Consider the following 23,163-nt stretch of genomic DNA (forward strand, 5'->3'; position numbering starts at 1 on the left):
TGCAATGGGGACACAGGAGGAGTACGGGGGGCACGGGGGGCGCGGTGGGGGTGGGGTGCAGTGGGGACACAGGAGGAGTACGGGGGGCACAGGGGGCGCGGTGGGGGTGGGGTGCAGTGGGGACACAGGAGGAGTACGGGGGGCACGGGGGGCGCGGTGGGGGTGGGGTGCAGTGGGGACACAGGAGGAGTACGGGGGCACAGGGGGCGCGGTGGGGGTGGGGTGCAGTGGGGACACAGGAGGAGTACGGGGGGCACGGGGGGGCGCGGTGGGGGTGGGGTGCAATGGAAGGACAGAGGCACAGGGGTGGGGGGTGGGGCAGAGAAGGCGGTGGGGGGTGGGGCAGAGGGGGCCCTAGGGACTCAGCCCCGCCCCCTGCAGCTCCCGGAAGTGGCCGGGCCCGTGAGAGGGAGGCACCGGCCGGAAGTGCCGGGAGCGCGTGGGGCGGCTGCAGCATGGGGCGGGCGGGGAAGGTGCGGGGGGGGCGCGTGCGGGGGGGGGGGGAAGGTGCGGGGGGGGCGCGTGCGGGGGGGGGCGCAGGGCCCTGCGGGGCAGGGGGAAGGTGCGGGGGGGCGCAGGGCTCTGCAGGGGGCGGGGAAGGTGCGGGGCGAGGGGGCGCGCAGGGCTCTGCAGGGGGCGGGGGGAAGGTGCGGGGGGGGCGCGTGCGGGGGGGGGCGCAGGGCCCTGCGGGGCAGGGGGAAGGTGCGGGGGGGCGCAGGGCTCTGCAGGGGGCGGGGAAGGTGCGGGGCGAGGGGGCGCGCAGGGCTCTGCAGGGGGCGGGGGGAAGGTGCGGGGGGGGGCGCAGGGCCCTGCGGGGCGGGGGGAAGGTGCGGGGGGGCGCAGGGCTCTGCAGGGGGCGGGGAAGGTGCGGGGCGGGGGGGCGCAGGGCTCTGCAGGGGGCGGGGAAGGTGCGGGGCGGGGGGGCGCGCAGGGCTCTGCGGGGCGGGGGGGGGCTGCACTGACCCTCCCCCTGCCCCCGCAGAGCAGGAACCAGAAGCGGCAGCGGGCCGCTGCCCAGGTGCTCGCCCAGGAGCAGTTCGCCTCCGTCCCTCACTCCTTCGTCTTCCACCGCGGGCGCGTGGGCCGCAGCCTGCAGCAGCTCGTGCAGGACGTGCGGCGGGTGATGGAGCCGTTCACAGCCCGCACCCTCCAGGTGAGGCCTGGCCCGGGCTCCTGCCGGTGCGCAGGGGCTGGGTCTCAAGTTCCAGGCTGCATGAGCCAGGCTCTTGGGTCTGTCCCATCAGGGGCGGGGCAGGATTCCTGGTTCCCTTTGTGCAGGGCACAGAGGCGCTGGGAACCCCCCTTCTAAGCCCCCGCCCCCGCCGGTGCAGACCCTGGGCCCCCTGGTGAGTGTGGCTGGTGGGGTGACATTTGCTGTCTCCAGGTGCGGAAGAAGAACTCGCTGAAGGATTTCGTGGCAGTGGCAGGGCCTCTGGGTGTGACACACTTCCTGGCCTTCACCAAATCCCCCAGCAACATCAACTTCGTAAGTGGCCTGGGCGCGGGCCTGGGCCTGGGCCTGGGCCTGGGCCTCGGCCTCGAGCAGACAGCCTGTGGGGAGCTCCAGGCCCTGCTGGGGTAGGACGGGATGTTCTTCAGGGTTGGGAAGGGTCTGCTGGGGCCACTGCGGCTGCTTGGGCCTCTTTGTGCCTGCCACCGCCTTCCCCGACAGCCAGGCCCAGCACACGGCCCCGCGATGCTGCGCCCCTGGGTCTCAGACAGCCGGGCTCAGCGCTGGATGCAGCTGATGAAGCAAATCTTACTGAGCACACACTGTGATTTCAGTTTCAAAGTAAACGCACTGATGCATCCACTGGGCAAGAGGCGTGGCAGCCTGCTCCACCCTGGGCCTGGCGGGCGCTGTGGCGTCACCTTACCCGGCCCTGATTCCCATCTCTCTCCCACAGAAACTCTTCCGTCTCCCAGGAGGCCCAACGCTGACCTTCCAAGTCACGCAGGTGGGTGCTGGGCTGCCCACCCCAGTAGTTTGAGAGAAGCAAGGGCCTTTCCCCCGTGTCCTTACATCCAGGCCTGCTCAGCGTGCGGGCTGTGGTGTCTGCGTATCCCCGGCCAGAGAGCTGGACCCAGGTCCGCTCCGGCGAGGGTCCCCCCACCCCCGTGCAGAGAATGAGCCTGGGACACCAGAGGTGGAGCCCAGTGCAGACCTGCCCCTGCTCTGCTCTACCTTCCAGTACTCGCTCATCCGGGATGTGGTGTCCTCGCTGAAGCGCCACCGCATGCACGAGCAGCAATTCACACACCACCCGCTGCTGGTGCTCAACAACTTCGGCTTGCAGCAGATGCACATCAAGCTGATGGCCACCATGTTCCAGAACATGTTCCCCTCCATCAATGTGCACAAGGTGGGTGTGGCATCAGGGCCGGGGGCTGCAGGTTCCCTGAGGCTGGGGAGTGGAGTGAACCACGCTAAGTCAGGGGCTTGTCTCAGGTGCTCACTGCCGCTCGCTTGTCCCCAGGTCAGGCTCAACGCCATCAAGCGGTGCCTGCTGATCAGCTATGATGCAGACACACAGCGCCTGGACTTCCGCCACTAGTAAGGGTCTGTGCGGGGGGCTGGGCTGGGCCGGGCGTGCGGCTCCGTAGCTGGCTCTGAGGGAGATGGGGCTGAGGGTTGTCTCCAGTGCAGTGCTCTGCTGGCCTGGATGCTGGTGATGAGAGTATAGTCTGCTGATGGCTCAGTGATTTCGTCCTACAGTAAACGCTCTGAGGCATCCAGCGGAGGGAGCCGGAGTGGGGGCGGTCGCTGCCTTTCAGCAGCTCCCTCTGCCCAGGTGACAGCTGACCCCCAGTGGAGAGCCTGGCCCACCTGCTCCCTTTGGTGCATCCTGCCTGGGGCTGCCTCTGGTTGCAGGCTGGAGACGGAGGCTTCAGGTCCTTTGCGGGGCAAGCCCCACTGATGTGTAATGTCTCGGCCCTCCAGATGGCAGGGGGAGGGTGGGCTGTGCTTATTCTGCTGACCCCAGCGGCTGCACCAGCCTCTTGTCTGCCTGGCTTGAGCCGCGGCAGCAAGGTGGAAAATCCCTGCCTGGGAGGGGCTGCACTGGGTTGGAGTCGAACTGTGGTTCCCTTCCTGCAGCTCCCGGCCAGGGCCAGGCTGCCCCAGCTCTGTCTCCCGCCTTCCCTGTCCTGTTCCCAGTGCCCTGCCTGCCAAGCTGGCCCGTCCCCTGGTGCTCTGCCCTGCTTGGTGTGATGGAGTGGGGGGGTGCATGTGTGAGTCAGGCTGGATGTCTGAGGCTAGCAGCAGCTCCCAGTGGCTAAGGATGACCCTGGGGCTACAACTGGCAGGTAACACCTCTGCCTGAACAAAGAGCAGGGGGGAGCTGAGCTGGGTTTTTGAATCGGGGGGGCGGCAGTTAGAGGCTAGGAAAAGGGAGAGCTGGAAGGCAGCCAGCCGGAGGAGGGGGAAGCTACACCCCAGAGGGGCCCCCCTCGGGGTCTTCTCCCCAGGACAGGTTGGAAGGGCTGTTTCTGGCTGCTGTGCTGTTGCTTCTGTGAGAAACTGGACATCTGTTGCCTAATAAACCTGCTGTTGTACCTGCTGAGTGAGAGTCTCTCCTGCCAGCGGACGGGGTGCAGTGCAGGGGGACCCCTGAACCCCATCACACTTGGCTCGTCCTGCTCCCGGGGCCTCTGCCCTCTGAGCTGGGTGGCTGGGGTTTGAGCCTCCTGTTTTCTCTCCCCAGCAGCCTGAAGGTGGTGCCCATTGGTGCGAGCAAAGGCCTCAAGAAGCTGCTGCAGGAGAAGTTCCCCAACATGAGCCGGCTGGAGGACATCAGCGAGCTGCTGGCCAAGTGAGCGCGGGGCCCTGCATGCTGGGACCCAGCTGGGGAAGGGCCGGGCTGGGTCAGCATCTGAGATTCCTGGTGCAAGTAGCACCTGGGAGTTCAGCCTGCCTGTGCCTGCCGGCCTTGGGGACTAGGAGACTATGGCCTGGGGACTGCAGGCCAGGGAGCTGGCGGAGCGACCTCTGGGGCTGCTGAGCAGGAAGCCAGGACTCCTGGGATCTGCCCCCAGCTGTGGGGGGAGCGGCATCCGGTGGACAGAGCAGGGCTCTACTAGGTTATCCTGTGATTCGCTGGGTTCCTCTGCAGGGACATTAACTTGTCAGAGAGTGAAGCCGAGCAGGATGGGAGCCACAACATCCTGGAGCTGCCCCAGGTGTACGCGGGCCGAGGAAACATGAAGGCCCAGCAGAGCGCCGTGCGTCTCACTGAGGTGCGTGCTGGGGGTGGGAGCCAGCTGGGGTGTGCCTGTTGGGTGTCGAGACGACAGCTCTGCAGGAGGGTCCCGCCTGGTCTGATGGGTCCTGTCACCTTCCTCCAGATCGGGCCCCGCATGACCCTGCAGCTCATCAAGGTGGAGGAAGGGTTGAGCCAGGGCAATGTGCTCTACCACAGCCTGAGTAAGTGCCTGTCCCCAGCCCTGGCAGGCGGCCGTCCAGTCCCTGGGCCCTGTCCCCACTGAGCCTCTCCCCCATCCCCAGTTCACAAGACAGAGGACCAGCTCCAGGCCGCCCTGGCCAGGAGGGAGGAGAGGCTGCAGCTGAAGGCCGAGCGGCGCCGCAAGCAGGAGGCTGATGTGCAGCGCAAGAAGGAGCAGCGGGAGGCGCACAGGTGAGCTGCAGCCGAGATGCCTGTCTGGGGCAGCCACTGGTGGGGCCGTTGAGAGGCCTGGCGGGGGGCTGCGTGGCTCTGAGCAGGCTGCCGCTGGGGGGGCCGTTGAGAGGCCTGGCGGGGGGCTGCGTGGCTCTGAGCAGGCTGCCGCTGGGGGGGCTGTTGAGAGGCCTGGCGGGGGGCTGCGTGGCTCTGAGCAGGCTGCCGCTGGGGGGGGCCGTTGGAGGCCTGGCGGGGGGCTGCGTGGCTCTGAGCAGGCTGCCGCTGGGGGGGGCCGTTGGAGGCCTGGCGGGGGGCTGCGTGGCTCTGAGCAGGCTGCTGCTGGGGGGGCCGTTGGAGGCCTGGCGGGGGGCTGCGTGGCTCTGAGCAGGCTGCCGCTGGGGGGGGCCGTTGGAGGCCTGGCGGGGGGCTGCGTGGCTCTGAGCAGGCTGCCGCTGGGGGGGCCGTTGAGAGGCCTGGCGGGGGGCTGCGTGGCTCTGAGCAGGCTGCCGCTGGGGGGGCCGTTGGAGGCCTGGCGGGGGGCTGCGTGGCTCTGAGCAGGCTGCCGCTGGGGGGGCCGTTGGAGGCCTGGCGGGGGGCTGCGTGGCTCTGAGCAGGCTGCCGCTGGGGGGGCCGTTGGAGGCCTGGCGGGGGGCTGCGTGGCTCTGAGCAGGCTGCCGCTGGGGGGGCCGTTGGAGGCCTGGCGGGGGGCTGCGTGGCTCTGAGCAGGCTGCTGCTGGGGGGGCTGTTGGAGGCCTGGCGGGGGGCTGCGTGGCTCTGAGCAGGCTGCACACTGGGAGCTGTGGTCCCCTCAGGGCCTGACGCTGCTCTTGGGGGTGCAGGAAGCAGAGCCTGGCTGGGATCAAGAGGAAGCAGCAGCAGCAGGGGGAGGAGTGCGACAGCGGCGCTGAGGATCCTGGGATGCCGGAGGATCAGGACCCAGCTGAGCAATCAGATGACGACGCAGAGTATTACCGGCGGGAAGTGGGCGAGGAGCCGGATGAAGGTGAGGGGAGGAGCCCCCAAGAGCTGTGCTCGGACCCTGCGTGGGGTGGGGCCGGCACGCTGGGGGCACCGGTCTCCCCAGTGTCTCCAGCCAGTCCCGTGACTGCAGTTCCAAGCAAACACAGGCCGTCTGGCACAGCCTTGTCCTTGGCTGTGTGGCCTGCGCTGGGGCCTGGGCTCCTGGCACGGCACCTTTCCCTGCGTCAGGGGCTGCAGGGTGGCACTGCCTGGTGTCTGGCACTGGAGCCTAGTTGTGGGGAAGGGTTGTCCCCTGGTCAGCCAGCCCTGCCCTCTGAGCGCCCCCGGCTGGGAGCAGAGATCTCCAGTGGTGGTTCTGGGGAGCTGCCCATGAGCGTCTCCCTTCCTCTGCAGCTGCCTTTGTTCCCCCCCGCCCGGGGCTGTGCCAGCTTTGGTCACCACCCTCCTCCATTTCTCCCTTCAGATCTGTTCCCCAAAAGGGCGAAGAGGAAACCTGGGCCCTGGCGCTCGCCCCAGCCCAGCAAGAGACTGAGAAGAGGGGAGCAGCAGGCCAGCCCCCAGCCTGGCAGAGCCGGCCGCAAGCCGAAGCGCAGGAGACCCCTTGGCCAGCCAGAGAGGGGTGGGCGCAGCCCCCAGGAGATGGGGAATGCCCAGAGGCCTGGCCAGAAAGAGCCATGGCGCCCCACCAGCCTGGGGCAGCAGCCAGCGCCTCAGGGCCCCAGGCGAGACTCTAGGGTCCTTGGCCTGAAGTGTAAAAGACTGGGGGTTCTGGGGAAGTGGGCAGCTTGGGGCAAGGGGGTGCCCCAGAGGCCCAGGGCCCACAAGAAGGGGCAGCACTAGCCCCCCAGGAGGTTGTCTCTAGACTGGAGGGGGCGGGGGCCTTGCCTTGTGCTGTCTGATTGCAATACACCATCCTACATGGCCCCTTGTCTCTGTGTGTTGGGAGCTCAGAGGAGCTGCGGGGGCAGGTGGGGATCTCGGTTAGGCCGCCTGCCTGACTGTGACAGAAGCACTGCGTGTTTCGCTGGGGTACAGCTTGGCCCTCCCTCTTCCTGCTGCTGCTGGGGAAGTTGTGGCTCAACATCTTCCTTCAGTCACCGCCCGCCCTGCCCTGGCCTGTCTCCTGCGTCCAGCAGGTCCCACTGCTCAGGGCGAAGCACGGAGCCAGACCAGGCAGCACCAGGTGAGGGGGGGAAGGGTGTTCTGGAGCTGCAGGGTTACGCCCTCCTGCCTGCGGTATGTGCTCCAGCGGCTGCCAGGCTGCATTGATTATCCCCCTCTCCCCCCCCAGCACCCTGGCAGTTGTTCAGAGTAGCCTGGAGCAGGGCCCCCAGAGCAATGGGGACCACATCTGGCCCTGGTGCCCCTCCAGCAAAGCGGGTGGGGGGAGAGCTGAGCCCCCAGTGCTAGCTGTGTGCAGCGGCTGTAAAGGAAGGGCAGGGCTGGGGCAGCTCCTAGGCCGGGGCCCTACTCTGGCAGCCATGGGAAGGGTGGGGCGGTTCTGGCTTGGGGCAGGCAGCTGGCCCCAGGAAGCACATGGTGAACCCAGCCAGAGGCCATTTCTGCTGTTGTGAACCAGGAGAGCTCCCAGGGCCCCAGCCCCTCCCAGCTGGGTACAGGCAGAGCTGCGCCTTCAGCCTTGGGCTCGATGGGGGCTCAACCCCCTGCTGGTGTGAGGAGAGGGGAGCCTGGGGGGCAGGCTCTTTCTTCCATCTGCAGGTCAGGTTCAGGACAGCTTGGGCTGCTGTAGTGTAAGCCACCCCGCTCCTCTGGCTGCGCCCCCAGGGCTGCTCCTGTCTACCCAAGCTGCCCATCCAGCCACTGCAGTCTGGTATCAAATTCACTTCTGTCTCCTGTGAGGCCAGGGCTTTGCACCAGCCTCGCCTGCCCTGGGTGAGATCAGCTCGGAGGTGATATAATAGGCACAACAGCAAACTCAGCCCCATATGTTGCCGAGCAGCCAAAGCACGTGGAAGTCAGATCCCTGCACAGGGAAAAAATGGGCCCCTGGAGTGTCACAGCCTCCAGCATAGGCCTGCAGGAAGTCAGCTACCCAAGCAGCAACCTTCTGGCCACTGTGTGAAAGGAAAGATAGCTGATCACTGTGGCTGAGGACGTGAGACCCACAGGGATGTGACAGGAGAGGAAGCTTTCGATTAAATGGCCAGGCCCCTCTGGCACTCACCCAAATGCTGAATGCGGGGTGGGGGGGGTTGGAAAGTGGTCTTTAAATCAGCACCTGTGTCTCTGGGCCAGTAGCGCTAACCTTTAAAAAGTGCTCCAGCCGTGAGCCAGCCCCTATGTCAGTTCAGCACTGGGCAAACTGGTGCGCCACCCTGTTGAACAGCACATGGCCTCCTGAAAAGGGCGACAGCCAGAGGTGGGTTTGGCAGAGCTGCTGGAGGAGACAGGGAACCTTTGCTTGGGGGCAGAGAAAGCGATAAGGGGAAGGGTTCTAAGCAGGGGTTTGGGCCATGATGTTTTTAGCACACATGAAACAAAAGGATTCGCCTGTTTCAAGCTGTAGAACTCCCTGTGTCAGAGGTGGTTGTCGAGGCCATGACTAGGCCCCAGCTAGATGAGTTCATGGCTGGCTGGGCAAGCAGGGGGTCCCTGACCTCTGTTGGCCAGAAGCTGGGAACGGGCCAGGGGGCAGATCACTCCATTCTCTGCTCAGTCCAGGGCCCTGGGCTGAGTTGCGCTCCTGTTGCTGTCTAACCTCAGCCTCCCTTCCCTTGGCCCAGGACAATGACTCCAAGCAGCGTGGAGCAGAGCGCCTGCAACCTCTCCTTCAGCATGTGGCAGGAACACATGTGGCCCATCTTAGCGCTGGAGTTCCCACTGGCCCTGGCAGGCAACGCCTTCGCCATCTACCGCTTCGTGGCCTGTGAACGCCCCTGGCACGCGGGCATCGTGTACTCCTTCCACCTGGCCGTCAGCGGCCTGTTCTACGCCCTCTCCCTGCCCTTCCTGGCAGCCTACTACTACCCACCCAAGCACTGGCGCTACGGCCTGGCCCTCTGCAAGCTCGAGCGCTTCCTCTTCAGCTGCAACCTGTACGGCAGCATCTTCTTCCTCACCTGCATCAGCCTGAACCGCTATGTCGGCATCGTGCACCCGTTCCTGGCCCACCGGCGCCTGGAGCCCCGCCAGGCCTGGCTGCTGAGCAGCGCTGGCTGGCTGCTGGTAGCCATCCTCTGTGCCCCCACCCTGCACTTCTCCGAGCTGCAGCCCCAGGGGAACCGGACCGAGTGCCTGGGCAGCGCCACAGAGCAGCAGCTGCACCGCTACCTGCCCTACAGCCTGGTCCTGGCAGTGCTGGGCTGTGGGCTGCCCTTCCTGCTGACCATCTCCTCCTACGCAGCCATCCTGCGCACCGTCTGCCGCAACCCCCACCTCACGCCGCCCGAGAAGCAGCAGGTGGGGAGGTTGGTGGGCGTGGGGGTGGGGCTCTACGCCATCTCCTACCTGCCCTACCACACCCTGCGCAACCTCAACCTAGGCCAGCGCCTGGCCGCCGGGGGCAGCTGCTCACTGCTCATCCACTCGGCCTACCAGCTCAGCAAGGTGCTGGTCACTCTCAACATCTGCGCCCACCCGGTGCTCTACGGTGCCCTGGCCAGCAGCATGCGGGGCTGGTGCAGCGCTCTCTGCAGGCAGGGTGGGGGCAGCCCACCCCCGGACATGGCCCTGAAAGGCTAACAGTGCGGGGAGGGACCCAGCCGCCCCACGGCCTCAGGCTGGCAGAGGAGGGATATGCACAGGTGCGCCAGCTGCGAGATGGGGCCCCAGTGGCGGCCAACCCCATGCCCTACAAGGGCTGCTCGTGAGACAGTCCTGCTTGCCCCACTGGGGCGGCCAGGGGGCTGGACTCCTGTGAGATCAGCCATTAAAGCAGAGCGTGAGCCTGCTGCTCCCTGTCATCATGTTGCTCTCTCTCTTACAGGGCTGTGGGGCTCAGAGCTCTGCCCCAACAGCCAATTTCCTGTGCACAGCCCGGCCACACCCCACACCTGCTGCTGCCGGTTCCTCTCACACGGCCCCAGCTCAGGTAAACAGCTGCGTGGGAGGTGGGCAGGTCCAAGATGATGTGACACTCCCACAGAGCCAACTGGGATGAACCTTTATTAGCGACCAAGTCTCCAGACAGCATCCGCCATTGTGGGCGCAGCAGGCAGAGCACCAGCCTCAGTTGGTGGAGGGTCTGTGCAGGGAGAGGGGGGGTTAGAAAGGGAACGGGCAGCTCCAACACCCCCCACCCCCTGGACGGCCGAGAACAGCCCCAGGCAGGTCATGCAGTGACCCACGCCCAAGCCCCAACCCTCCCCAGGACTGGCACTCACTTGGCCCACTCCACGCTGAGGATGAGATGGTCATAACCGAAGCCGGAGACACCAGCTATGGCGCGGGCAGCATCCTCGCGGCGGTGGAAGCTGATGAAGGCAAAGCCCTGGGGGGAAGTAGGTCGTGAGCAGGACGGAGGGGGTCTCACTTTGGTCGCTGGGAGCCCCAGAGAGACGGGGGCAGGGGGACAGTGCCTGGTCCCTTACCCAGAGACCCCTCTCCCAGGCCCCCACCCTGTTCACCAGGCCTCACCTTGGACTGTCCCGTGGTCTTGTCCTTGGCCAGGTAGATCCTGGAGATGGAGCCAAAGGGGCGGAACAGCTCCTGCAGGTCGGTCTCCCGCGTGTCCTCCGACAGGTTGGTGACCCGGATGGTGGCATTGTCGTCAGCTGGGGAGAAGGGCTCGGTCAGAGTGGCCACAGCCTGGCACTGCCGGAGACTGGGCCTGTAGCCTCCGGGAGGCGCTACTAGCCACATTGCACATGGGGAAGTGAGGCACGGAGCTGGGGAAGGACCCGCAGAGCTCAGCTTGGCCCAGCTCCAGGCCCTGGCGCTTACCCCTGCGGTTGGGCTGCATGGACTCTCCCCGGCGGCTGGCTCCATCACGCAGGCTGGGCGGGACATACTTCCCTGTTTTGCTCTGCTGGGCCTGGACTGGCTCCGGTTCTGGGAAAGCAGAAAAGGGGGCTGAAAGCAGAGCCCAGATCCCACCCATGTGCCTCCTCCAAGGACCTGCCCCCCTGTACCCTCTTCCCAGGGACCTGCCAGGCCTCTCGGCCCAGCCCCACGGAGGAGCTCCCCTGCCCTGCAGCCACCACTGGGGAGCCCTACTGCGCCTGCTCCCTGTGCACCTCTGAAGTCAGTAGGCAGAGGAACACAAGCAGCATGCGGAAGCTCTCCCACAATGGCGAGCAGCGCAGCATGACCTGCAGGCAGAGGAAAGTGGAGGCGCGGGGGCCCGGCTGACAAGCAGATGGGGAAGCCCCAGGGCTTGCTGACATGCACATCTATGGCAGCCCAAGGGCTCGAGCCAGCACAGAGGGACCTGAGGCTGAAGCAGGGCCCTTGGGATCCAGCCCTGAGGTGGAGAGGGGTCTGCACCCCTGGCTCTGCTCCCTGGATCCTGGGCACCTGATGCAGGAGACAGCAAGTGAAGCAGCCTGTATCTCACAGTCACGTTCCAGTCTCCAGAACAACCTGACCTGTCTGTTCCTGCTCAGCAGCCAGTCAGCCCAGTTCTGCAGCCACAGCCACGCACTTGGTGTGACACCACTGGGCTGGCCTTGGCGGCCGCAAATAACACTGCGCAGGCAAGGTCGGGGTTGGCTGCGGAGGCGAGTGGGGTGGGGGCCAGGAAGCCGCCACGCAGTCTGTACACCAGCTGGGGCCAAGAAGCAACAGGGGAGCACCAGGCCTGGACTGCGGGTCCAGTGGCAGGACTTTCACCCCCGGCTGGCTGGGCTCAGGCTTCCAGCTGGCGAAGGAAATGTAAGTGGCTCAGAGGGAGGTGCCCAGGACAAGGCAGAGCCGCACAGCGCAGTCAGAGGAGAAACAAGCAAGTACAATAATGAGCAGCCGGGAGCCGGCCCCAGCACAGGAGCTGGCCCCAGCACAGGAGCTGGCCAGAGGGGGCATAGGAGAGGCAGCTGGATGAGGGGCGTGGGAAGAACAGAGCAGCTGCCTGCCTTGGACTGAAAGAAATGGCCCTAGAGAAAGGAAGGCAGCAAGGCTGAGCGAGGGGCAAGCACCGCCCAGAGCCCCCCACACCCCCCAAAGGGCCAAACTGGGCCCTGCACACACCTCAACCCACCCGCTCCTCCAGAGACTGAACTGAGGGAGACCCGGCGCTCGGTGTACTTAGCAACGCAGGTGCAGCTGGCTTCAACGTATGCTGCGTTCACGCAGGCCTCATGTGGCCAAGAGCTACAGACAGATGCAGTCCTCCCACCCCGCCGAAGCGCCTGTGCAGGGTGGGGATTTCACCAAGGGGCAGAGTCATGCTGTGGCTGCCTCCCCAGGGACCTGCCCACTCCTCAGCCTGCCGGGAGAGCCCCTGCAGCAGCATGCCCTGAGTTGGTGGGTCGCTCGCACCTCCTGGGAGCTTCTCCTTCTCGCCTGTGGACAGGCCCAGTTGCTCAGCCAGCTCCTTCTGCATGGGGCCCAGCGTGTCCTTGTAGGGGCAGCGCGTGGTCCAGTGGTCACCCTTGCAGATCCGGCATGACACGATCTTCTGCCCCTTCAGCTTGTTCATAGGGTCCTCCTCCTCTTGGCAGTTCAGGTCCTGTGGCCAATGGCAAAGGGCTGTCAGCTCCAGGGATAGGGCCCCAGAACTCCACCCCACCACTGGCAAACCCAGGGTTCCCCCCAGTCCCACTCCAATGTGTCAGAGCCCTGTGCCCTTCCTCCAAGCTCCCACCCCCACTGGACCCCTCCTTACCTCTTTGCTGGTGATGAAGGTCATGAAGACATCGTCGCTCACTGTAGTCGTGGCCACATTGGGCCCCGGGGCATCGAACTCAGAGTTGCCAAATTTCTTCCAGTTCTGGGGGAGAGCCAATGGTCAGGGCGGGGGCTGGGGGGGGGCGGTGAGATGGTGATGGGCCCAATCCTTTTCTCCCACTCCCCCCTGCATGTTCCCTGGGCCTGGCCACCACTTGCAGGACTTGACACCCATTGTCTTGCAGGTGAGAGTCCCAGTGCAGCCTCCAAGAAAGCCCCTCTGTCTGACACCTCACCCCAGCTCTACAGTGCAGAGAGGATTAACCCAGTAGGAGGTCAAGGGACTTCCAGGAGAGAAGAGCAGAAGGGTGGGGACAAGGGAGACCTGGCAGGAGATGGACGGCAGCACAGCTGGGGCACTTCCCCCTGGACCTGCAAAGCTGGCAGGGTCAGAAGGGAAGTCCCAGCTCCCTACATAAGCAGTGGTTAACCCACCCCCACAGCGCCCTACTCTCACAGGCTGAGCCCACTCACCTTCCGCCGTGCCACAGCCTTGGAGGCCTTCCTGGTCTCAATTCGGAAGGTGCGGATGATCTGGAGAGGAACAACCGTACGGTCACTGAGCATGATGGGGGCAGGCAGGGTCACAGCCTGTACCGAGGGGGCCAACAAGACTCCTGCAATCCAATGCTCCAGCTGGCGACATGCTCCGACTCCAGGCCTGCTTGGTCTTGCCTGCCATCCCATGGGGCAGGGGGGCCCACAGGGCAAGAGCAGGGCACGTGGGTGCTCTGGAGAAGAGATTCCTGACAGGGCCAGCCAGTGCAATGAAGAGAAACGGAAGGGAAGGGAAAGCAGACAAACCCCCGCAGTCAGGGAGCCCCACTGGTCAGAACACGGCCCTGCCACCAGGATGGGGATGGGCTTCACAATGGGAGCTGGGGAAGATTCCTGCCCAGGGCATTCTGGGACCCACTCCCCTGCCCCACCACTCACCTTCACCTTGCGCCCGTCCTCCTCCTCCCGGTACTCTGTGACGGTTTTGATGTTCCCGTTGATAATCTCCTTTGGGGATGGGAGGGGACCTTCAGGGGGAAGAGGACGGCTAGTAAGATAAGTGACTGAGTGCCTGGGCTACCACCCAGGAGAGATTCAAATACTGCCCAGCAGAGCAAAGAGTGCCCACAGCCGGCACCATGTCCAGCCGTGCTGCCCAGCCGCAGGTGCCGCAGTACATGTAAAGCACTTGCTCTACTTGTGGATGGAAAGAATTAGAGGAGACGCTGCTGGGTGCCCCGGCTGATCTCGTACCTCCTCCTTTCAGCAGCTCAACGTCTGCACTCAGGTCCGCACTCGGGGAGATGTCCTTCAGCCCCCCGCTCAGGGGCAGGTCCTTCAGCAGCTCGCTGGTGATGCATTTGTCTGGGGGGGGGGCAAAGGCCGGTGCCAGAGCTGGTCTAAGGCTGAAAGTGGAAGGGCGGGAACAAAGACCTCCCCCCGACCCAGTACCCTGGGAAAGGCAGAGGTGGCACTGCCAGCTTGGCACAGCGCACACACCTTGTGGAGCAGAACTGCTCTGGGCCACGATGGGGACCAAACCCCCTACAGCGCCAGCACACACGGCCCTGGCAGCAGGGGTGCGAATGGGGGGAGATACCACTGCCCCCCGCCGAGTTACCAGCCAAACCCGGGGCAGGGAGGGGGAGGCGGAGCGGCAGGGGAGCACAGGGCTCAATAAGGCTGGTCCCTGGGGGTGTCCAAGAGAAAGGGGCGTGGCCTGGGCGGTGGGGGCGGGGCTGCTCACCATCATCTCCCTCCTCCTCCACCTGGTCGGCCCAGCTGGGCTTCGAGCTGCGGGGGCAGAGAGTCAGAAGCCGCAGGGCCCCCCCCCAGCTCTCCCCTCCCCAGCTCCTCCAAACCCCCCGCCCCGCCGCCCCCAACTCCCCCCGCCCCGCCCCCCAATGCCCCCGAACCCCGCCCCCAACCCCCGCCGACCCTCCCATAAGCGGCCCCGCCCCTCACTCGTAGTCCCCCGTGGGCATAGTGCCAGTGCCGGTGCCGGTGCCGCTGCCGAGCTCGGCCCAATGGCGGCCCCCACGCAGCAGAACTCGGCCTCCCTTGCGCCGCGGAACCGGAAGCGGAAGTGTGCGCGGGGCGGCGAGTCCCGGCTAGAGCGTCCGCGTCAGCGTGGCCCAGCGCCCCCTGCGGCCGGCGGCCAATCGCAGGGCTGCTGGCGCGGGGGTTGCTGGGAGCTGCCCCAGCCAGACCGTGGTGGCTTCGCGGTGCATGCGCCGTTCTGCGGCGCCCCCTGCTGGGCGGAGGTCGGGACTGCACGTGCGCCTGGCGCGGGGGAAGGGGCCGGGGCCGGTGCAGGGGCATCTCGGGGAAGGGGCCGGGGCCGGGGCCTGGCAGGGGCCGGGAGCGGGGTCGTTTCCGTGCGTGCAGGTGCAAACAGCAGCCGCGTGCGCAGGTCCGCGCCCCGGGCAGGAAACATTCCGCAGACACGTGTCGGCGGGGGAGCCGGCTCGGCGGTAGCTTTGAGAACAAGCCGGCCTGGGGCTCCCCATAGACTAACGTGCTTTGGAGCAAGAGCCCTCGGGGGCGGAGACCCGCCTCGTCCCTCATCCGCCGCACTCAGTGCACGTTCCTGCGAGTCTGCGCGCCCCCGAGCACAGTCTGGCCCCAGCCGGCGGCGCGCCCGGCTCCGCCCCGCAGCTGGGGCTGGGCTTTTTCCACACAAGCGCAAAGGGTTCCCTGCCCCAGGGGGCCCTGGGACCGCCTCCACTTTGTGTTCAGTTCCGCTTCCTGCCTCTCACACCTTCGCTGCAGCTGAGCTCTCTGAGCAAAGGACTCCAGGGCCCCGGCCAGCTGCAGCCGCGTCCCAACACGGGGTCTGAACCAGCCCTTTATTTCCTCCTCGACCATTTTAACGCTCCCACCTTCTTGTGTGGTCACTGCTGGAGAGGCTGTTTCCCCCGCTCCCGCCCCAGCAGACTGCAGGGTTAATTACTCACTGTGAAAATGTATTTCCGGCAATCGCACGCTGCAGGCAGGTGCATTTGGGACGGCTGCATGCCTCAGAAATGAAAAGCAGCTCCCTGTCCCGCTCGGGCTGGCCTGGCTCCGTAGCCAGAGGAGCCCAAGAGATCGGTTTACTGAAGAGACAAAGGCCTTGGCTGCACTGGCACGTTCACAGTGTAGTAAATCTGCTCCCAGGCACCTGACTCCTGAGGGGCCCAGGCTGGCACAGCCCTGAGCACACACTAGCTTCCTGTGCTCTAGGTAAATCAGCTCACTGAAAGGCACAGGGTTGTTGCATTCTGGCTACTTCATGAGGGTGGCAGTATGGATACGCTGGTGTATTACAGTGCTGCGACAGCCTCCCCTACCTAGCCCAAAGGCACACTCTGCATGCGCTGGAGTTCTGAAAGTCCCCTTCCCCATTGCTCAGCAAGGCTGAGCACGCTCGCAGCACATCGTTCCAGCTCACCATGCTGATCCATGCACCTGGCGACCCCCAGCTCAGAGCCAGCTGCAGGATTTACGCTACTTGCAGACAAGCGAGGGAAGGTGTGCAGCCAGGCAGGTTCAAGCTGAAGGAGATACAAACATGCCTCGCACAAGGTGTGGCAGGCCACTGCCCCAATGCTGTACCCAGGCCCTGCTAGCTCAATGTGGAGCTGGGTGAGGTACTTAGAGGGCAACCCCCCTCGGCCCCAGGGATCCCACTGGGGCTCCCAGCATCAGCTACAGAGGGGGAAGAATTGGCCTTGGGAAAGTGAAGGCAGAGGAAGTTACGCTGCATGCTGCTGTGGATGAAAATGGGAGGCATAGAGGGACCATGAGAGGACGCAGAGCCATGGAACAAAGCCCCCAAACAGCTCTCAAGCACCACGGAGCACCTCTGCAGCAAGTGTCCCCAAACTGTTTTCCAGGCACCTTCCCCCACTCCCGTCAGCACCTTCACACATTGACCACCAGCCTGTGGGCACCTGCAGCCTCCCACCCTCACCCATGCACTTTCCTCCTGGCCCTGGGCCAGTTAACCATGCTGAATGGCAGCATGCAGCCCCAGCAGGGCCACAGCTGATACTGAGAGCGGTGCAAACCTCCAATGAGCCAGCGCCTCACCTGTCCCCCGAGCAGAGGTGTCCTGCTGCTGCACGTTCTACATTCGCTGGTGGTAGAAAGCGAGATTCTGGGGTCCAAAAGCGATCTTTATTCCATTAGATGGATGCATGCGCACACACCTCTGCCAAGCAAGCGGCACTGGGGTGCTGAGTGCAGTGCAGGGACCGGAGACCCCGCTTGCGTTGCGGCCACTGCTTTTCTGTGCAGGCAACAGCTAGTTCTGACCTTCAGTATCAAATGTCTGCCTCCAGCCTGCTCTGGCTCTGGCCTCAGGCTGCTCAAACAGGCTGTGGCCACTGAGCATCTGCCATCCAGCCCTGAGCACAGCGCTCACCCTTCCCGTCATACACACTGCAGCATGTACCGCCCGTGGCTCTCAGTGCTGGGCTGAGGTCATGGGCCCAGGCCAGCTTCCTGTACAAACAGCTCCGGCAGCCAAAGGCGCACTCCAGTCCTGCACCTGCTCAGCCTGCTCCCCTGCTCACCAGCATGGCACCAAGGGGCAGGTGGCGTATCTCAGATCCCAACAGGCATTTCAAACACACAGCAATCTTCTGGCCTGAGAAGAAAGGCCCCACTCACAGCTTCCTGCACAGGCCGGAGTTCGGAATGGTGCGTGCGTCATGCACTTTTCCAGACCAACCGGCAACATCTGCTGTGGTGATCCACGAACACCTGGAGAAACGCCCCTGGGCGCTATCCTATTCAGAGGCTGGGTGGTGTGGTGCCAGAATAGGAATACGAATGTCAGTGGGTACCTGGCCACAGCAAACAGAGCCTGTCTGTGCAGAGCCAGCTACATTGTCCAGGGTGACGAGCTTTCAGAGCAGGATGTGAGTGGTGACCCTCCAACACTCCCATCCACACGAGTCGGGCCAGCGCATCGCCGCTCCAGACGGACTGGCGCCTGAGTGGCAGCTGCCTGGAGCAGTGCAACTGCTGGGCCCTTCGCCCCAGCGGGCGCCTCTCATTTGTGTCCTCGCAGCGCCTCCTTCACCAGGTGGGGAGCCATTCCCACAGACGGGCAGCACCAAAAAGATGGCCCAGCACCAAACGCAGACTGCTGCAGTGTGGAGTGATGCGCTGTTGGGCAGGGGGCCGGACCCAGGATGCTCCACGGAAGCCCCCTCATATTCCCACAAGCCTCAGTGGCAGAAGAGGAAGAGGTGCGCTGGGGGATAGGTGCCCACAACGCACTGCTCCAGATGCACGTCCCTGTGCTGGCAGCTGAGCGCGTGGGCACCCAACTGCAGTTTCTTTGCAGTGCTCCATGAGCAGCCCTGGAACGACCAGCGCAGACAAAGCCAGAGACGAGAGCCTGCGCCTGAGGGCTGTTTCTACAGCAGGAAGGCCCAGGCAGTTCCACATCCAGCTTTGGCAGCAGCTATTAAGAAATGCAGCACAAGCCAACCCATCACGTCCTGCCCCAGGATGTGGCATTCGGTCATCCCAGGACAGCTCGTCAGCAGGTGAATCAGCTCCAGGGGTGCACAGGCACTGCTGCAGCTTGCCGGAGTCCGACTGGAGCAGACGCGGACCAGCATGGCCAGCATGTGACGCACGCCCCCCACCCCCACCTCTCACCACACCTGCAGGTGAGACTGGCTTAAGGCTGCAGAGTGCTGCAGCATGGCCAGCTGCCCACAGCCAAACCTCTCAGGCTTTGTCCCTCCCTGGCTGGCCCAGCAGAGTCTCTGGGTGGCAAATGCCTGTGCCACGGCCCCCTGGAGCGCTGAGTCTGCCAGACCGACAGCGAACTGCTGGGCTCTGCACCTTGAGATCACATCTCCCCACAGCTGGGGCTCTTTCCTCTGCTCATGCAGAGGCCCTGAGGGCAGCCCAGGCAGCTCCTGCTCCCGCCCAGGCAGGTGGCCGCACAGGCAAGCAGATCCAGTGGCCCAAGGGGCCATAGACACAAACTGGAGACCTGCAACACCTGATTCTCCTCCAGGCATCTCTCTGCTGACAGGCTTCCCACGCAGTCCGTCTCCTTGCCACACAGTCCAGCTGTGACCTCACACCAGGAATGCAGGAAGCCTTGGCACCACCTGGGGCAGACGCAGGGGCTTTGTGCGCACCCAGTGGTGCGTGGAAAGAGAAAGAGGCAACTCCACTACCCCCCCAACGGCCCAGCAGAGCAGCAGCTTCCCATCATGGCGCCACACCGCAGGCCCCTCTCGGTGCAGCCGTCCAGCATGGGGAAGGGGCCTGGGGGCCGCTCAGGATAATTTAGAGGCCAGATTTATTTGAAGAAATATTACAACATATAAAAACTACATAAAGTATTAACTGCCACTTGTACAAAGTGGGTGATTATTTTCAATACAATGCGTAATAAAAACATCGTCCTTAAAATCCAGACTGCATGGTGGGGGCACTGCACGGCTGCTCGCTAAAATGAGAATTAGTTGATAATTTGACCACCACATACAGCTTCCAAGGTCAGCCAAGGAGAGGAGCACTGGTTGGACCACAGCTGAATGGAGACAGACCTCATCATCTCATCAACCCGAACAAGAACAAAACAAACAGAAATCAGTGCATGGTGGGGGGGCCGGGGCCAGGGCCAGGAGGTGGGAGATTTACACGTTAGTCCGCAATGTCCATCTTTTCCACTTTGCTGTGATCTGTGAAGGAACGAGAAGGTCAGGGGCAGGGGCCCTGCCAGTTCTTTCCATCTGAGGCAGAGTAAATTTTGTTCCACGCACCCAGGCACAACAGGATGTGCACCACCCGTAGACATGTGCTGTGGGTGCAATACTCATCAGCTGGGTAGCATCAGAATCTCTCCTCCATGGCTGCTCATCTTACTTGAACCCACCTCCGTGCTGGTCCCTTTGTGGGGTCAGCACATGCAGCCCCCCAAACTCTCCCCTTCCCCCCCAGCTCAGCTCCATGCCTGAAGCAAGAGTGACTAGCGAATCCAGGGCCCAACCGGAGGCCTCTGATGATGTGAGCATCACCACATGCGCTCCTGCAAAGGCAGTTCCTGAACACCCATGGACCCTTTGGAGAACACAACCAGGCCATCTTACAGAGACAGGTTCCCTCCTGCGGTTTTAGCAGCATGGCAAGGCAGGTGAATGCCAGCTCGTTAGCAGCCACTCGTTACATAGTCAACCTGAGGGATGCTCAGCCTGGCTTTTCCAGTCTGATCCTACCCACCACACACTGCCCAGACAGGCACGAGGGGTGAACACGCCTGCGCGAGCTGGAGAGTGACTTGATCCCAAAGGGGCAGATTATTCAGGCCCATGTCCAGCTTGGTGTGGTGTCAGACCCGGTGCGCCCTGAGCACAAGGGGTGCAGAGTTCTCACGGGCCCCACTGAGAGCGGGAAGCTGCAGGCGACAGGCCAGAAGGACCCTTACTGGCCAAGGACAGATGGCCCAAGCAGCCGGCCCCAGTCCAGCGCCTCTTGCACTGCCGGTTTGGGCCCGTGGGAGGGTAACTGCATGTTCCCTCGGCAGGGGCACAGACCAGCCAGGAGTCCACACGCCCCGCCCCACCCAGACATACCTACAGCCTCCTCTTGCATTTTCGCCAGCACACACAACTTGATCTCCAGCCCGATGGACTTGGCCAGAGGTGGAGGCACCGCATTACCGACCTGCGAAGAGAGACGGGGGAGCAGTGAGTGCACCCCGCACAGAGCCAGGCCGTGTGACATCACGCACCGCCCACCCACCCCTCCGGAGCCACCCTTCCCCTTAAGCTGGGCACCCTGCTTCCAAACGGGAGCCCAGAGCAGCCGCCGATTGCCCAGTAGATGGTCCCAGTCAGCCTCGCATTGAAGGCAGGGAGCTGAGCCTCCGCACCTGTTCAGTCACGTGCCTGGGCCCCTCGGGTGCCCCACTCCAACCCTGAACAGAGGGGTGATGCTGCGGGGCCCCCGCTGCGCCGTACCTACCCCTCACAGATACCCCTGCCTGGAAAACCAGGCTCCAGCCCCAGCTCTGCGGCATGGGCGCCAACACCCACCTGTCTGTGCTTATCAAGGATGTTCCCGAAGAGCCTGTAGGTGTCGGGAAAGCCCTGGGATCGCGCGCACTCCCGGACGCTCACCACCCGGTGCTGCTCCGGATGAAGCACTCGGCCCTGGGGAAGGAAACCAGGACACTGAGGCAGCAGAGAGGGAGTGCTGGGGTAGGTGCTGTGCTGTATGCCCTGCAGCACGTGCGCCGGAGAAAGCCGCTGAGTTCAGCCCACCCAAGAGCAGCTCTCGCTCACGGGTGATTTACCCCCAGCACCATCCAGTGGTCTCCCCACGTCCCTCCCACAAGCACAGCCTGTCCTGCCCCGCCCCGCCCCGCCCCGCCGGCAGGACCACGCTCACATACCTGCTTGCCCATGGGCTCCGGGTTGGTGACGGTGGTGCTGAAGAAGCCATCCCACTCCAGCCTGCCATAGAGGCCGGCCCAGTGGTTGTGCCGGTTGCCAGTGTGTGGGAGGCACCAGGGGATGAGCGTGTTGAACTGCCGGTCTGCTGGGTCGCATGGCTTGCCTGCGGTAGGGACCAGAGCACAGGGGTTTCCTGCAGGCCTTGCTCTGAGCTACTGGCCAAGGAGCAGGATAGCGGGAGCGTGGCAGGCGGCCTGGCTCCTGTCCATCCTGTCCTACAGCTCCCAGCACATGGGGCTCTGGGAACTACTGCACCAGCTCCCTCCCTGGGGCTTCCCCTGCGGAACTCGCTGCCACGAGCGGAAAGTGGAGAACAGACTGGACATGGCTCTGAGTCTCTGCTCGTAGAACGAGACGGGCTCTCGAAAGTCAAGGGAGAACTAATTAACAGCCCCTCAGCCCCAGCTGCTGGACCGTGCCAGCACACGCTCCGCAGAAGCCCCCCATTCCTGCTCTGAGCCTGCTTGGGGCAGCGCTGGTACCTTCTGCACAGGAGCACACCCCCCGCAATGCTCCCGTGCTGCTGCGCCCGTTCTTCTTCTCATGGTGCGTGTAGCGCAGCTTCCGGGTGGTGGTGCCGTCCGACAGCCGCACCTCAATGTTGGGCAGGTCGCGCCAGTCTGAGCCCGGGGCCAGGGGAATGTGGCGCATCCGAGCAGCTACCAGCGCGCTCATATCCTGCAAGGCCAAGGCCCCAGCATCACCCTTCCAGCGCAATCCAGGGCACTCGGCCCCAGCCGGGTTGCTGAGGCACCGTGGCTGCTCGGGAAGTGGGGCATGCAGAGAGGTCAGCCACAGGGCAACAGGATGGGGGCCGGACCCTGGGTTCCAGGCTCACCTCCGCCCCACCCGGGGAAGTCATGGCCTCTGTCTGGGGCTTAGGTAAGAGGGGGTCACTGTCCCACCCCAGCCTCTGGGGCAGGGCCAGGCCTTCGCGCTGTGTCCCTGCAGGATCCCAGTGGCAGCTGTCACCCGCGACAGCCCTCACCTTGCAGATATGATCCCTGAGGATGGGCTGATACTGAGAGCCCCGGATCTGCCTCTGAAACCAGGACTGGGGCTCGCCGTTGTAGGAAATCTCAAGAGCCGAGGCGCCGTTCCTGATCTCCGGCAGGTCAGACATGGTGTCCCGCACTGTGATGGTCCGGAAGGGCCCTGAGTAAGTCCTGGAAGGGATACAGAGACTGATCGCCCAGCATCGCCCCTTGCTGCCCTACCCCCTGCACAACCTACATCTCTGCCCTGCCAACCTCGGCCCTTCTCCAGGCATTTGTCTCTCTCCCACCCAGGCCTGGGCACTGCATCACCCAGGACACGCTCACCTGGTTATATTGCTGACGAACTTCTTGTCATCCACCACGACGCTCAGCTGGCAGGCCCGGGGTGCAAAGACGTGCAGGGGCTCAGGGAACATGGGCAGCTTTTCTCCAGGGGCAGCGGCCAGGACGATCGCCCGTCGGCGCGTCTGGGCCACACCATACTGACCTGCCTGCACCGAGGGAGAGCGTCCTGAGCCAATGCAGGCATGTGTCCCCTGCGCCTGACAGGGCCGGGCACCCACAGCCAGAACACACTCGCCGCCTGGCAGGCAGGAGGCCCAGGGGGGCAGACCACAGGCTTGGGAGGGGCCGCCTTCCACCCTGGAAGCTCTGCACCAGTTCTCACCCGCAGGGAATCAATTTGGCACAGGTGGACTTGGCCCAATTGAGTCACCAGCCAGGCCTGGGTAAGGAGAGCCAGAGCAGAGCACCCCGCCCCCCCCGGCCTGGATCTCAGCCAGTCCCCCAGCTCCCACAGGTACCCAGGATGCCCACCCACCCCCGGCTGGCACCCGGCCCCCACCTGCAGCACGCCGAAGGTACACTGGTAGCCCATGCGCACGAGGCAGCGCAAGGTGAGCTTCAGCACCATGGAGCGCTTGAATGAGACAAAGTTCCTCACATTCTCCAGCAGGAAGAACCGCGGCCGGTAGTAGTCACAGTAACTGCGGGAGCGGAGGGGGAACAACACAACTGAGACAGGGGGGCTCCTGCCAGGCTGGGAGATGCCTCGGGTCAGCCGTGCCACAGACTAACCCTCCCCAGCCCCCATCAGCGGGCGTCAACTCGCCTCTGGGCACTAACACCCAGGGGGCAGGCGGACTCGGAGGGCCCAGGCCCTGGGCTGCCTGTTAGGTGCTGTGCTGGTGCTCTGGGGCCAGCCAGCCTCCTGCCAGCACACCGAGGCTGGGCCAGCAGGCAGGACAGGGCGCT

General features: G+C 64.4%; 4 protein-coding genes across 9 annotated transcripts in view; 2 read left to right on the forward strand and 2 right to left on the reverse strand.

Moving 5' to 3' along the window:
• Positions 1–396: 396 nt before the first annotated feature.
• PPAN (peter pan homolog) lies at positions 397–6,509 on the forward strand. 2 transcript variants are annotated; one of them, XM_074979595.1, is made up of 12 exons: positions 397–473; positions 983–1,153; positions 1,385–1,486; positions 1,908–1,958; positions 2,193–2,363; positions 2,478–2,554; positions 3,705–3,812; positions 4,113–4,236; positions 4,345–4,423; positions 4,505–4,634; positions 5,456–5,619; positions 6,061–6,509. In XM_074979595.1, exons 1-12 carry the CDS (start codon positions 456–458, stop codon positions 6,435–6,437), a joined length of 1,572 nt encoding a protein of 523 aa, XP_074835696.1. In that variant the 5' UTR covers positions 397–455; the 3' UTR covers positions 6,438–6,509. The 2 variants fall into 2 exon arrangements, with proteins under 2 accessions (XP_074835696.1, XP_074835697.1); XM_074979596.1 differs by lacking the exon at positions 6,061–6,509 and having other exon boundaries at positions 5,429–5,566.
• A 200-nt stretch (positions 6,510–6,709) lies between these two features.
• Positions 6,710–9,340, forward strand: P2RY11 (purinergic receptor P2Y11). Its single transcript, XM_074979598.1, has 2 exons — positions 6,710–6,780; positions 8,342–9,340. Exon 2 carries the CDS (start codon positions 8,346–8,348, stop codon positions 9,297–9,299), a length of 954 nt encoding a protein of 317 aa, XP_074835699.1. The 5' UTR covers positions 6,710–6,780; positions 8,342–8,345; the 3' UTR covers positions 9,300–9,340.
• A 365-nt stretch (positions 9,341–9,705) lies between these two features.
• EIF3G (eukaryotic translation initiation factor 3 subunit G) lies at positions 9,706–14,524 on the reverse strand. The gene is made up of 11 exons (XM_074979757.1): positions 14,403–14,524; positions 14,185–14,231; positions 13,692–13,802; positions 13,377–13,465; positions 12,915–12,974; positions 12,379–12,483; positions 12,033–12,222; positions 10,500–10,607; positions 10,194–10,330; positions 9,941–10,047; positions 9,706–9,801 (listed from the first exon to the last, which is right to left on the reverse strand). Exons 1-11 carry the CDS (start codon positions 14,420–14,422, stop codon positions 9,786–9,788), a joined length of 990 nt encoding a protein of 329 aa, XP_074835858.1. The 5' UTR covers positions 14,423–14,524; the 3' UTR covers positions 9,706–9,785.
• A 4,184-nt stretch (positions 14,525–18,708) lies between these two features.
• The window catches only part of DNMT1 (DNA methyltransferase 1), a 56,980-nt gene continuing 52,525 nt past the window's right edge, over positions 18,709–23,163 (reverse strand). For 3 of the 5 annotated variants that reach the window (XM_074979629.1, XM_074979625.1, XM_074979628.1), the window contains 8 exons: positions 22,754–22,895; positions 22,234–22,400; positions 21,900–22,077; positions 21,394–21,589; positions 20,851–21,014; positions 20,492–20,608; positions 20,030–20,120; positions 18,710–19,138 (listed from right to left, as the gene is read on the reverse strand). In XM_074979629.1, the coding sequence (XP_074835730.1) occupies positions 19,101–19,138; positions 20,030–20,120; positions 20,492–20,608; positions 20,851–21,014; positions 21,394–21,589; positions 21,900–22,077; positions 22,234–22,400; positions 22,754–22,895 (1,093 nt within the window). In that variant the 3' untranslated portion in view covers positions 18,710–19,100. Of the gene's footprint in view, positions 19,139–20,029; positions 20,121–20,491; positions 20,609–20,850; positions 21,015–21,393; positions 21,590–21,899; positions 22,078–22,233; positions 22,401–22,753; positions 22,896–23,163 lie in introns of all 5 variants that reach the window. The other 2 variants (XM_074979627.1, XM_074979626.1) reach the window with 1 other exon arrangement.

Source organism: Carettochelys insculpta, chromosome 29 (assembly GCF_033958435.1).
Source record: "Carettochelys insculpta isolate YL-2023 chromosome 29, ASM3395843v1, whole genome shotgun sequence".
In the NCBI taxonomy this organism is placed as follows: Eukaryota; Metazoa; Chordata; order Testudines; family Carettochelyidae; genus Carettochelys; species Carettochelys insculpta.

Bases quoted from the DNA above. Each gene is read 5' to 3' on its own strand.
- PPAN (XM_074979595.1), top strand. The intron at 1,154-1,384 runs GTGAGGCCTGGC...TGCTGTCTCCAG, and splicing joins TCACAGCCCGCACCCTCCAG to GTGCGGAAGAAGAACTCGCT. The intron at 1,487-1,907 runs GTAAGTGGCCTG...TCTCTCCCACAG, and splicing joins CCCCCAGCAACATCAACTTC to AAACTCTTCCGTCTCCCAGG.
- P2RY11 (XM_074979598.1), top strand. From the start codon at position 8,346: ATGACTCCAAGCAGCGTGGAGCAGAGCGCCTGCAACCTCTCCTTCAGC.
- EIF3G (XM_074979757.1), bottom strand. From the start codon at position 14,422: ATGCCCACGGGGGACTACGA. The intron at 14,232-14,402 runs GTGAGGGGCGGG...CTGCCCCCGCAG, and splicing joins ATGCCCACGGGGGACTACGA to CTCGAAGCCCAGCTGGGCCG. The intron at 13,466-13,691 runs GTACGAGATCAG...TTCCCCCTGAAG, and splicing joins TGAGCTGCTGAAAGGAGGAG to GTCCCCTCCCATCCCCAAAG.